We start from the raw sequence: 12691 nt of genomic DNA, 5'->3' as shown, positions 1-12691 counted from the left end.
TCTGCTCTGGGCTCTGGGCTCTCTTATCAGCGCCCAGGCAGGCTGGGGCTCTACTGGAGGGAGCAGGCAGGAGGTTTGGAGAGGGGAATGGAGGCCAGAGAGCAGGGCGTCCTGCGGGGGATCCTGGGGGCTTAAGGAGGCCCCAATCCAACACTGGCAGGTACTGAGAAGCAGGCCAGAACCTGACGCATGAGCTCCACGGAGAACAAGAAGTAACAGTGCGCATGTGTGTGTGTGTGTGTGCATGTGTTTGTCTGTGTGTGAGCCCAGCATGCGTCCTACATGGAGATGAATGAGTGAGTTTATATAGGCCGTGGCCAAGCTGCAGCTTAACAAGTTTTTAGCTATGCAAAACGTAGCCTGACCTGCTTTAACATGTAATCTTGAACGGAAAATGAATGGATCCTCCTCAACGAACTGCAGCAGGCCTGCGCCTTACAGATAAAATCCCATACTGTGATTATACTGCAATATACGGTAACTGCAATACAGTTTTGAGGTTATCACAACTTCTCAATTTAAACAGACGAAAAAAGAATGGATTAAAATGCATGTTCCCTATGCTTAGGTATATGCTTGTGATCTGAAATCAGGGAATTCTTAGTGCATTAAAAACCTGTGTTCATCATTCAGAACATCTTACAATGGGGAAACGATTAGCACGGCTATTTGTGTGCGTTACTAAATAAGGGAAGAGGAGGCCCAAACTAGCAGGATCTCACAAATGTACAGTTGTTTGTAGTTACTAATTTCATGCGTATGGAGTAAAGGGTTAAACAGGTTTGGTTCAACTAGGCCAAGACTGAACAGCTCAGGCGTTAGTGGTCGGTGCACGTCAACTGTTCTTTTGCAGTGACAGGCTGGCTGACAGGCAATGGTAAAACAAGTGAGTTTCATCCCAAAAAAGCCCAAGAAACCATCTTGTGAGTCTTGTGATCTTCTCTGGGAATACTTGGGATCGCAACACAAGAATTATTCGCAATTATGAATTGCGAACACACTAGCGTGAGCCAGTGAAATTGCAGTTTTTACTGAGGGGAGTGCCTGATCCTTTAGTTGGTGCATCTATGCTCTAGATATTTTGGATTTTATTCATATTTTCTGTTGTTCACAATTCCTATTTTTGTGTTTAAAGTTTAGCATTGCAGTCACACATCAGGTCTAAGCGTTTTCCACCTGCCGCATGAAACGCCATGCTGAGTTCTGACCTTTAATACGAGAAGTGAAGAGAGACAGGTGAAGCAATTTGTCACTTGCCGTGTGAAAAGCCCTTAATGATATATAGCTGAAAGCTGAATGTGTCATATAGCTATGACACACTCATGAAATGACCGGCTAAAAGAAGCACTAAAGATTAAAGATACAGAGCCTGATGGACACACTCTTTTTCCACATTTCTTTTTATATGAAGTGTCAACATAATGTTTCAAAAAGGTTCCTGTCTCAGAATTTCTACATATCACTATTTTGCTAGGTCTATTATAATTGTTTGGTCATTACAAAATTTGTTTATAACTTAATATAAAATATGATTATACCATAGTGATTATTAGGGCTATAATGCGTACTCAGTTAAACTATGGTTTCTTCATTAAACAAATGACCTTCTCAAAAAAAAAAAAAAAATTTCTTGCAATCTTGTATGATAGTATTTTTTTAGTTTGCAGAACTGATGATGCCTGAGGAGCACCCATTTTTGTGTTTAATTTCAGCTCTTTTAAAGATGTTTACATGTTTTTTGGAAGTATTTTGGAATCTGTGAAAGGCTAATGCATAATTTGCCATTACTTAGTTACGTGTGTTTTATTTGTTTGGCCTTTATTAATTCACTGTATTATTTTGCTTGTGATTACTCGATTAATTGAACAAATAATCTTTCTGTTTTTATTGCTCATAATTAGTCAATTTAATATGCGATATATATTATCATCCCTGTGAGTGGGCAAAACCTCAGCCACCTCTCATCTTCAACCTCCTTTAAAGTTGTGCGCTAGCACTATAGCACAGGTTTAGGCCACATCAACATTAGAAATGTAACAAAAAACAAGCATGTGACCAAAATGGTCCATTTTTGTTGGATCACCTTTTTTGATTCAAACACCCACAGAGATTCATCTGAAGCTGTGATTGGCCATGATGGACGTGTGTGATTTGTTTGCACCGTTCTCATCTGCATATTCTCACCCCTTCTGAGATATCAGTGCCGCAAGGGCCAGTATTACCATGATGATTAAGAAAATGCTATACTGCGCAGCCCTAGACTAGAGCTGGAACCAAACAGGGCTGACAGAAATAAAACCGCTACGTTCAATAAAAATCAGGGCAGGGTGAGTCACAGGGCAGAGAACGCAGCGGGTCTGGTGTTTACTACCAGCAAGGAGACTTCTCTATCCTGGAGTAAACAAACCCAGAGAAAGGGGGGTAGAGGATGGACGCTTCTGGCGCAGATCTGAGATGAGGACGAGGGGTCAGCACGCTTAGGAGGGAACATAACAGAGCGAACCAAACTGAGAAAGAAGAGAACAACAAAAACAAAAAAGTGATAAAAAAACTAAAGCCAGAGGTAGAGGTGTCAACACACTGACAGGAAACAGGATCCTTCTGAGCTGGAGACACAAGAGTGGGCGAGGGTCAGAAGGAGAGGGCGGATGGAGGGATGAGCGGATGAGTGAAAAGGCGATGTCTCGGTGGTGGCGGAGGAGAAACGCGGGACAGCAGGATGGTTGTATAATCACAGTAATCGAGAGGAGTGTCAGGGAGGTGGAGGACGGCGAAGCGACAGAGACAGGTTGAAGCCTCCTCTTTAAAGGAAGGAATGGTGCGCTGAGACATAACGGGGAGGAAGGGAAATGTCTGCTGAAGGATGAGCTAGTAAAAACACAGACGCACGGGACAAAAATAGAGACGGTGACAGAGGGAAAACGAGAATGACAGCTCAAACTGTAGCCTGAACTGAAAACACAGACCAAAGTTCCTCTGTGGTAAAGCAGAGTAGTGTGCATTATATGTATGACACAAGGATATCAGGATGGATATAGGTGACAACACACTAATTAAACACACATAAACGATATTTACAAGCACTTCCATAACACTGAGTGCAGGCAATGCCAGATAGGGCTTGGGTATAGTTACTGTACATGTGAGGGGACAACCGACATGAACATTCTGTGGCGATAACCATACTGACTTAAATAGGCTAAAATTCTAACAGTCAATAATATCGGCCAATATCATGTCATATTTAGTAGACATGGACAGATCAGTGTTTTTCTTTGGCCCAATACCATTTGCCTATAGTCTTAGATTAAATGTATATAGCTGATTGAAATTCATGTGAATTGCCGTGCAGAACTGTGTCATTTCCAGTGCAGCTCAAAGTGCCATTAGCTGTCTTTGCTAACTCTGCTACGTCTGATACTCATTTGAAATGGGCTGAGTTATGGACTCTTGAGAGGGGTGTCCAGTTACTGGGGTTAAATGTCTTTATTTTGCTTGCTCCATGAGTCAGAGTTAGTGTTACACAAATGTTTAAGTTTGAGTCAGATATAGTCTGGCAACATTCATTCAGCACACAGAGCATAGATTTCAACACTGGCTTCAATGGCTTTCTGCAACTGTGAGGGAGGTCCATATTGGCATCTAGCAATTGAATGAGGAACTGCAATGTCTTGTGCCCAGTGCACAATGCGGCAGCAACTCACGAAATATGGAATGTTTGATCTGACCAGCTCTCAGGATCAGCCCAATTATTAGCCAATCGCATATTTGGGCTGAAAAACAGTCAATGCCGATACATAGCAAATCGATTCTTCTTCGAATATTTTGATTATATATTTTTAAGTTTCTACTTTAGTAAGTTTAAATAAACTGTCCTTTACTGCCAGTTATGATGATCAAATTATTACCTAAACTCAAATAAACATAAGAAATGGACTTAAATAGCCTTAAAATAATAATATATGTATATGTATTACAAAGCCACTGTAAATTTTGCATCACTTTTTTTCTTAACAATGATATGTTAAGCTGGTGAATTTTAGTGTAACAGACTTACAGAAACGTCCCCCCAGAATTTGGCAACATCGTAGTCGTTGGTGCGGAGAAACTCAGTGAACCAGCCGATGGACCTCTTGCTGCCTTTGTCCACTGTCTCGTCCCGCTCAAAGTTCTCATTGTGTTTGTTTACGGAGTAATTTGTCAGGTGCATGTATAGTTGATTCTGGAAAGAAGGGAAAGAGTAATGGGCACTAACTCAACACCATTAACTATTTGCAACATCTATATTAGTATTTTGACTCTGATACATCATTACTATCATTCCTATAATTGTGTAAGTATATATTTTATTTAGAACATTTCCCAGTTATCATTCCCAGCTTATGAAAACAATTTGCATAAGTATGAATGAAAAAATAGTGCTTGTAAATGATGACTTAATTTTAATAGAAACCTAATTCTAGATGTACATACATTCTAGTGTACAAACAGTCCTATTTTAAAGAGAAAAAACAAACATCAAAATGCAATGGCATTGTAATTAACTATGTAATAATAATTATATAATTACATAAATATTGAATATGTTTGTTATGTTTTAATTTAGATCATGTACTGATACAAGATTCTCAGTATTTGTCTCTGAATCCTACAAATGGAACTCATGGAGGTTCCTGGTGAAGGTGTTCTCACCAGATTGGACTCATTGGGGGTGTGGTACTTCTCCGTGCCCATCCGGACCAGGCCGTCGTTGTAGAGAAAGATGCGCAGCGGGTCGCAGGAAGTGACCAAGATGTAGATCCGGAGGTCAAACTTGTAGCCCTCCATCAGGAAGGGCTTGTCCAAGTACTCCTGCACAATGAAGTGGTCCTGTGCCGGGAGTTTCTCGCAATTCCGAATCAGCGATATCCTGGGACAGGGGGAAATTCATAAGATTCAAAGGGGAACGCATTCCAGAAATCTGCCACATACATATTTAAGAAGCTGTTAGGCTGTGCTGGTACTGAATATGAATCTCTGCACTATAAGAGAAGGACTGGGCTTTATTAAGTTGACTGCCTCTGTTGCTGGTCTCTAGACCATGACTAGGCCCAGGTTAATAGGACCAGACGTCTTGGTCCATTTCAACCTCTGCAACCATTTATTTGCTTTGGGGTGCTTGTCGCCGGCACTCAGACGTTATGGTACACAGACGACGCTGCATTTGCCAATGGCCGAGCACATGAAGAAGTGAGCTGGTGGGTGTTTTGCAAACAGGGGGCCTTAGAAAAACCTCTCCAGGCAGTAAAATATACTGCCATCAGGCAAAGTTAGCTTAATTGGTTATATACTTTTCCTACTCTGGTTTACATGAGCCTGAAATGTTTAGCCGAGGCTATAACTTTCCGGGTCCGTAGGCACCAAGCCCCTCTCAAAGCGGGGAAAAAGGGTTTGTGAGTTACAGTTCATTTGTTCTGGGACCTATTAGAGTCAGCCATGTTGCCCTCACTGCGCTGCACCTTCAACTGATACATCAAAAAGTGGTCATGCTCCTTCCTTTCTCAACATAATTAAAAGCACAAGGTTTTTATGTGGGAAAAGACTACACTGATTAATAAAAAAAACAAGGCTAACAGCATTTTACATGACTTTTGTACACTGATCTGTGATGTATTACATTTGGTTCTAATGTGAATGTCATTTAACATGAATTAAATACATTACAATACAATAAAAGAAAAGATCTAAAATACAAAGATTGGACTAATATGATCATAATGAAAGAAATGTTAATGGCTAACAATTGCCATGAATAATAATGTCTGTATCTGCAGTTGTAATATTTTTTTAGTTTTATTTTCTGTTTATTACACATTTTTGCATTCATTTTCTCATATTTTTTTTTAATAATTCTTTATAATTCTTTGGAAGGGATGTCGCAACCCAGTTTTTCTGAGCTCTATCAATTCGATCCCAATATCCTAATGTTAAGTAGTGGCTATTACCAATCTGAACTTCACAAATAGCTATATAATTTAAGTAATTATGCCAAGCTGCCAATTAATACAGAGTATTTAATATTCGTTTATTTAGACTACATTTTTAAATGACCATTTTATAGCATGTTTAATATTTCATAATACATTGTTGATTAACTGGCTACTAGTTATTTTAACATGCTGCAGTTTTGATATGTGTACAGTGGTAGTTTTTCTTTCCATGATGTATTGCTTTCTAATTTACCCATTTAGTCTGTACTGATGTGGGGATAATGGACATTGAGCTCTCTTGGGTGGAACAACCGTCTAAGGTTTCACCCTGTCATCAGGAGTTTGTGAGCTTAAAACTCTAGGCAGCTAATTAGTGACGTGATATCTGCCATCTTTTCTCATTTTCAAATAAACCAGCTTTTACCGTCTTCAATACTGACTGATATTATCAGTGAAACAATATAGAAATCTTACTGACTTTTGGTCATATCTGTGTTGATACAGTTTACTTTATTTGTATCTAATAATTAACTTTTTTTAAATAAAAAGAATCAATGAATAAGTTTTGTTCAAAAACACTGCAAAAAAATTTCACTCATTTATGACTTGAAGATTAGTATCCTGTACGAGACTGTTAATTACTGTATATGTGTTAGATCTTTTCAACATACACAGTGTGCATTGTATGTTTACTGATTAGTTAATAGCATTTCCAATAACACTGTTTATATGACTTAAATTACAAATCTTTTGATGTAGAACTCCCAAGCATCTCCCAACCTTTTTCTCAGGAAAAGCCTTAAAATGTGCCCACATTGTAAATAAAAAATAAGATGTTAATAAAATCGAATTAAAATTGAACAAAGATAGCCAAAACTCAGCGAAAGCAAATAATATTATGCAGTGATAATTATGCAGTGGCAAAATGCCTTACTCATCTCCAATTTGCTTCATGGTTCTTTAGAGAAATAAGACAAGATTTTAGAAAACCCACAGGCACCAATGATCTTTGATGGTTCTTTTAATATGGCCAAGTTCTGCACTATGGGAAAGAAATGTTTTTAATTTAACATGTTTTTAAAACATCTATTAATGATTAGTCTTAGTCTTAAAAACGACTACACTAAAAAAATCACTTTTAAAATGTTTCAATATTTCCACAATAATAAAATATATTACTTCATAACACAATTATTGCCAAAACTAGGTAAAAGGAAAAAAAGGAAAAAGGAAAAAATACCTGAAATTGAATTGGAATTAAAATTATTAAAAGGTATAGTGTGGAGAAACAGAAATGATACACTTTGCAATCAGACAAGCCCACTGCCTCACGTTTTTCACTACAGCTGTCATTTGGGCTTTCGGACATGAAGAACAACAGATCAACATCAACGACCCTGAGCAGGGCCACTTATCCCAGCCATAATGACACATTGCTGTTGACTGTATGTTTGCCATTCTGCAGTCTGGCTATGCTCCCCTGAGCTGCACAGCATCCGGACGGGGGTTAGAGTTGTTTGCGGCGGTGGCAGCGAATCATATGACATGATTGATGAGCTCTGATGGAGGGTAATCAAAACCCACTTTGGCCGACTGGTTAATATGGCACCAGTGGGGATCTCTCCTTTAAGCCTTCGGCGCGTTCTCTTTTTGTTGTTTTTTTTAACATGCCTAAGCTCAGACGCAAACAATAAGTTCATTTAGTTTTCCGACTGGAAAATAAATTACGGAGGAAGATATAACTTCATTTCCCGCGTCACGCTGCGCGTCTCCGAATTCAATCTCCCACCTCTCTCTCCTCTGAGTGGCCAAGTTAAACTCATCTTCTTTCACTTTCATAATGTGTCGCAATAATTCAACCTCTGATGACTTTTAGTTTTAATAAATACCAGCTTACTATAGCAAAAGACTATAAGTAATGTTCATATACCTGAAGGACAACAAAAGAAGAAGAAAAAAAAGGCCCCGCTCATCCTCTGCAGCATTATACATGTCAATACCCCCATCTGTTGGTGTCTGGGTGAAATACAAGCCAAAACTTCAAAGAGCAACATAAATTCATACATTGTTACAAAAAAATGTGAACAAGTTCACAAACAGCAAAAATTGTTACTAGTCTGTTGTTATAAAACCCTCAAGAACTCTTCGATGGACAACACAGTCAAACAAGGCATCACAAAGACTGATTATAAGAATAAAATTATAGGTCCTGGCTGAAAAATCTACAAAAAGAACTACAGCTGGCAATATACAGATTTTCTATGTTACATACACTAACATCACTACAAATCAAATGAAATTGTTCTTTAAAGAAAAGAAGGCCTGATTACCTTATTAAAAAAGCATTTAAATTGGCCTCAGTAATGAACCAGCAATTATGAGCTGGCCAGTTAAATTCTTCAACTCGTCTTCCGCAGCAGGAAACAGCCAGATGTATATGATGGACCATTTATATTCATCATGTTTTTTTTGTTTAGATGAAGTCATTGTTAAATATGTTATCTTTTTTCCAATACTTTATAGATCTTTGAAGGGCTAAACATAGTCTGTAACTGTTCAGTTTAATCTTTGCTCACGTAATATAGTATTACTTGATTATTAATATTCTAAATATAGATTACACACTCTTAAATGCTAAGGTGTTTTTCAACAGTGGTAAGTGTTGGCTTTATGGTCGGCAGTCCTAGAGAGCACAACTGGCCTCTTTCTTTCTATTACTGAGTGTGATGCTAGGGCTGTGTATCTGCATGAACCTGGCGATAAGATACGGTTCACGATACAGGAGTCATGATTCGATATATTGTGATATGTTGCGATACTGCAAATATGGCAATATATTGTGATTTTCTTTATCAAATTTTAGGAAAATGGTCATGCTATAAAAGCCACCATATACATAACATCTGAGTACAAGAAGAGTTGACCTTTTATCCAATCTGAACAGTGGGATCTTAAGACCGAAAAGTTGCAGAATGCAGCACTGCTCTCTAGTGGCCGGGCTTTTAAACACAACACAAAAAATGAACCACTGTCTGCCATCGAGCTTTTAAACTATTTATTAAAAAACTAAAACTGTGTTTTTGAGAATCGATACAGTATTGCAAAACATAATATCGCGATACTCAAGTGTATTCATAATCCATATTTGTTTTACAACCCTCTGTGATGCTGGCTGACGTAACAGAATTGGCAGTAAGTGTTCTCCAAGTGCACTGAGCTCCAATGATATTGCGTTAGGAGCAGTTTGAAAGATGCAGTGGAGCTTCATGCGTCTCTGAGGAAGCACCTGCAAGTCTTTACTTTCTCAACCTGGTAGAATAAAAGGGGGAGACCTAGCTACTGGGTGGAAATAGACATGACAAATGTAAAATTTCTGTTGGGTACGCTCCGGACCAACTGCAACCCTGACCAAGCGGATAAGAAGTTGGATGGATGTATATTAGTATAGAGGAGTATCTGTATTCGGGCAGGTATCAGCAGAAAATGCTGAATGGAACAAGGAATGAACCAGTCTAGTCTGAGACGGCGCACTCTCATACTGTCTAAAGCCTGGTCTTATTAGCTGTGTATTTCTTCCCTTAGGGTAGAAGGGACCTCTGCTGATTTAGCTTATGGATCAGCTTGGGCCGATACTCAAATTAGTATCTGAACTGTGGGATCTCTTTTAATAATATAACCCCCGTTAAAAATGTTGTCGTCAGATTTGCTATGAAATAATGCTTGTGCTTTTTGGACTCGTTTTGACCTCATATTAGTATGACAGTAAGGTCTAACCAAGTCAAAATCAAGTTCACTGTGTGAAATAAGAGCAACACTGAGAGAGACCCACACACACACATGCACCCCGAGAGTCATGGAGAAAAGAGACAGCAGTGGTGCCAAAGAGCACAAACTCCATTTGTGGGCTATTTATAGTCACCCTAGCACTCTCAGGTACTACTGGTGACTCCGTAATCACTAGTCGGGACCTTCAGGAACGTAGACCGCCAGGGAATGTGCCCTTGGCGCCGATTTATGGAAGAGAGGTGAAATTAAAATGAGCTCCGACATACGAATTGCTTTCGTCTTTCTGCTAAACGATGCCATTTAGCCTCTGCTCACGCTGCATTTCCATGGCAGCTTATGTCGGCGACCATCTTTCACAGCGGGGCCAAAGGGGATTGCGGTCACGCACTGGAAGAGACACACACTAGCGCCTGGCTGCGGGGCCAGTGACCTACCCGTGACCCATGGCTCCGTTGGCGGGCTTGACGATGAACGTCTTCTGCTTCCGCTTGCGTCTCAGCTCCTTCACGTAGTTTTGGAACTGAGTGTACTCGGCCGGGAAGATCCAGGTTTTGGGGGTGAAGCTGTATTCCTGAGGCTGGTTTTTAATCATCCTGACCGGAAGAGAGGGACAAAAAAGGTGAAGTAAACAGTTAGTCCCTGAACATTCATATTTTTTTGTCTTTCAATGACAAATAAGTTGCTAATCAGCTCTCGTGATAAGAATGCGCAACGCATAGCTGCTTTTATCCCTAAGGTGAGAGACACTTACTTGGCCATGTTCCTCGCCAGACAGTCTTTCCGACAGATCTCCCCCATTCCTGGGAAATGGTTAATTCTCTGAGGGAAGACATGGGGAAAATAATAATAGTTAGAGGGCATTTGAAAATTCACCTCTGAGAAGGGGTGGGGGGGAGGAAAGCACATTAAGGCGCAAAACTTGAAGTGAGACTACTATGTTCTGACATTTATGCCCAATTACGGACTCAAAACAAAAGGTGATTGCGAAACCTTTCTTAACCCTTATTTAGTTAACCACATCATTTTTAATTTAAAACGCAAAAAAAGACGATCAATCTTAACTCCAAGGGCCAAAGTAATTGGTTCTGCATCAGAGCCCCTGCAATTGTAGGTAGTGACAGATGAATGAATTGCTTGAATGCAACAAGGGGGAGAAGGGAAGGGGTATGAAGGGGAAAAAAATGGGGTTTTCTGTATTCTTTGAGCAAATGAGGCTGAACAGGGCCGTTAATTAGGCCCGTATGAACTGCAGCTTGACAGCAAACTTTCAGAGCAAATCACAGGAAAGGAGAAGGAGGGGGCCAGAGAAGCCAAGAATGTGCATTTTTAGCGCGTGTGAAAGGAATCTGTGATTATCCGGATGAGACAGCCGTAATGAGGACAGGGCCGACTGGAAACACTCGCCGGAAAGTACGGCTGAGGAGGATGTCATGAGCGCGAAAATCAAACCCAATTGTTTGGAGTATTTGTCTTTCTCTCTATAATCCTGTGATATGTGAAATCGAGAAAGGGAATTCTCATCGCCAAGGGGAAGGCTGCTGACTGCAGCACATACACTGAGCTGCGTTATGATGACCAAAACTGGGCACAATCTGAGGCTGAATCTTATTCATCATTCAAATTGCATTAAAAATTGAGCTAATGGTAATCAGCATACAATGTGGAAAAGCATCTTTAAGGCCAGAGCACACATTCACACACCAAACAGTCTGAGACAAACCCCCAACATTTTTCTTCATAATGTCATCAATGACCTTCATTACTAGAAATACGGGGAATGATGAAGACTGTTTTTAAGTCATATTCAGACAGAATTATGTTTACACTGGGTCCACAGAGGCTCCTCTGTGAGTTTATTCCTGTCCGGATCGACCATGTCTGTGTTCGCCATCATCCTTTTCGAATTAGCTACTGTTTTCACTGAATTCAGTGCTCATCCTTTTAGACCCATTCGGATTCCCATGTCTGTATTTTTCCTCACGTCAGCTTCACGTTTGGCTGCTGCTGTGCACTGTATTTAGTCCCAGAGTATCAAAGCTCCTGAAGAAAATCTGGAAAATGAAGACAAACCTGGTAAAATCATCTTCACACGGCTTGTGCCGGAGCAGCACCACCAGCTCTTTAAAAAGGTCACCTCATATAAGATGGCAAAACACCAATAACAGCACTGCATCTCCCCAGGTGAGCGTCTGAAGTGTACTTTGAGGTTTTTGTCAATATGTAAGTCCTCTCTGTCCAAAATTATGATTTTATCAATGTCTTAGCTTTGCAAAAAAAGCTAAACAGTGGATTCAGTGTGGCATTCGCTATAGTAACCAGGTAAGCATGAGCTGAGTGTCATTATTAGGGCACTAGATTGGACGGAACAGGGATATTAGAGGTGGTCCTGTTGATGCCACTAAAGCAGAATGCTTCTGGAGTTTTGTTTTTTAACCAGTCAAGACTCAAAAGTAAAAAACGTGACGAGGTGTATTTGCCATAACATCCCTAAAAGCTAGGGCTTTAGCCGCAACTCACGTTTTAAAGGCTTGCATCTAAATGAAAGGCAGCTAGTTCAGACACTGGGATTGCCGACAACACAAGTTTTCAAACAGCTCCAGACGCTGAGATTGAAGTTATCTTCTGAGAACATCAGCTATTGTGTCAGCTGCCACATCAGCTAACAGATGCTAGTATTGGCTAATATCTTGCTGAGTGATAGGGGGACAGGAGTGCCATCCTACTCACCCAACAGTAGTTGTGCTGTCATGGACTACAGGACACAAATTTGTGTGGCCAGGGATCAACTTACGATCTTTCAAAGATAGGGCCAAAGTCTAAACTGATGCACTTGGGAGTCAAAGTAGCAGAGGGGGTTATAAAGCCCCCAACATTAAGCTGTGGAGCAGTGGAAGTAAGTTCTCTGGAATGATGGTGCTCAATCCAGTGCTTCTGAA

General features: G+C 40.1%; 1 protein-coding gene across 1 annotated transcript in view; it reads right to left on the bottom strand.

Moving 5' to 3' along the window:
* ttll7 (tubulin tyrosine ligase-like family, member 7) overlaps nt 1-12691 on the bottom strand; it is a 90483-nt gene that overhangs the window by 60426 nt on the left and 17366 nt on the right. Inside the window, exons 5-8 of the mRNA XM_072660232.1 lie at nt 10507-10574; nt 10190-10348; nt 4693-4909; nt 4058-4222 (exon numbers count right to left, since the gene is read on the bottom strand). Of these exons, the coding sequence (XP_072516333.1) occupies nt 4058-4222; nt 4693-4909; nt 10190-10348; nt 10507-10574 (609 nt within the window). The remainder of the gene's footprint in view (nt 1-4057; nt 4223-4692; nt 4910-10189; nt 10349-10506; nt 10575-12691) is intronic.

The sequence above is a fragment of the Salminus brasiliensis genome, chromosome 17, assembly GCF_030463535.1.
Source record: "Salminus brasiliensis chromosome 17, fSalBra1.hap2, whole genome shotgun sequence".
Classification (NCBI taxonomy): domain Eukaryota; kingdom Metazoa; phylum Chordata; class Actinopteri; order Characiformes; family Bryconidae; genus Salminus; species Salminus brasiliensis.
This window is presented reverse-complemented; position numbering and strand designations above follow the sequence as displayed.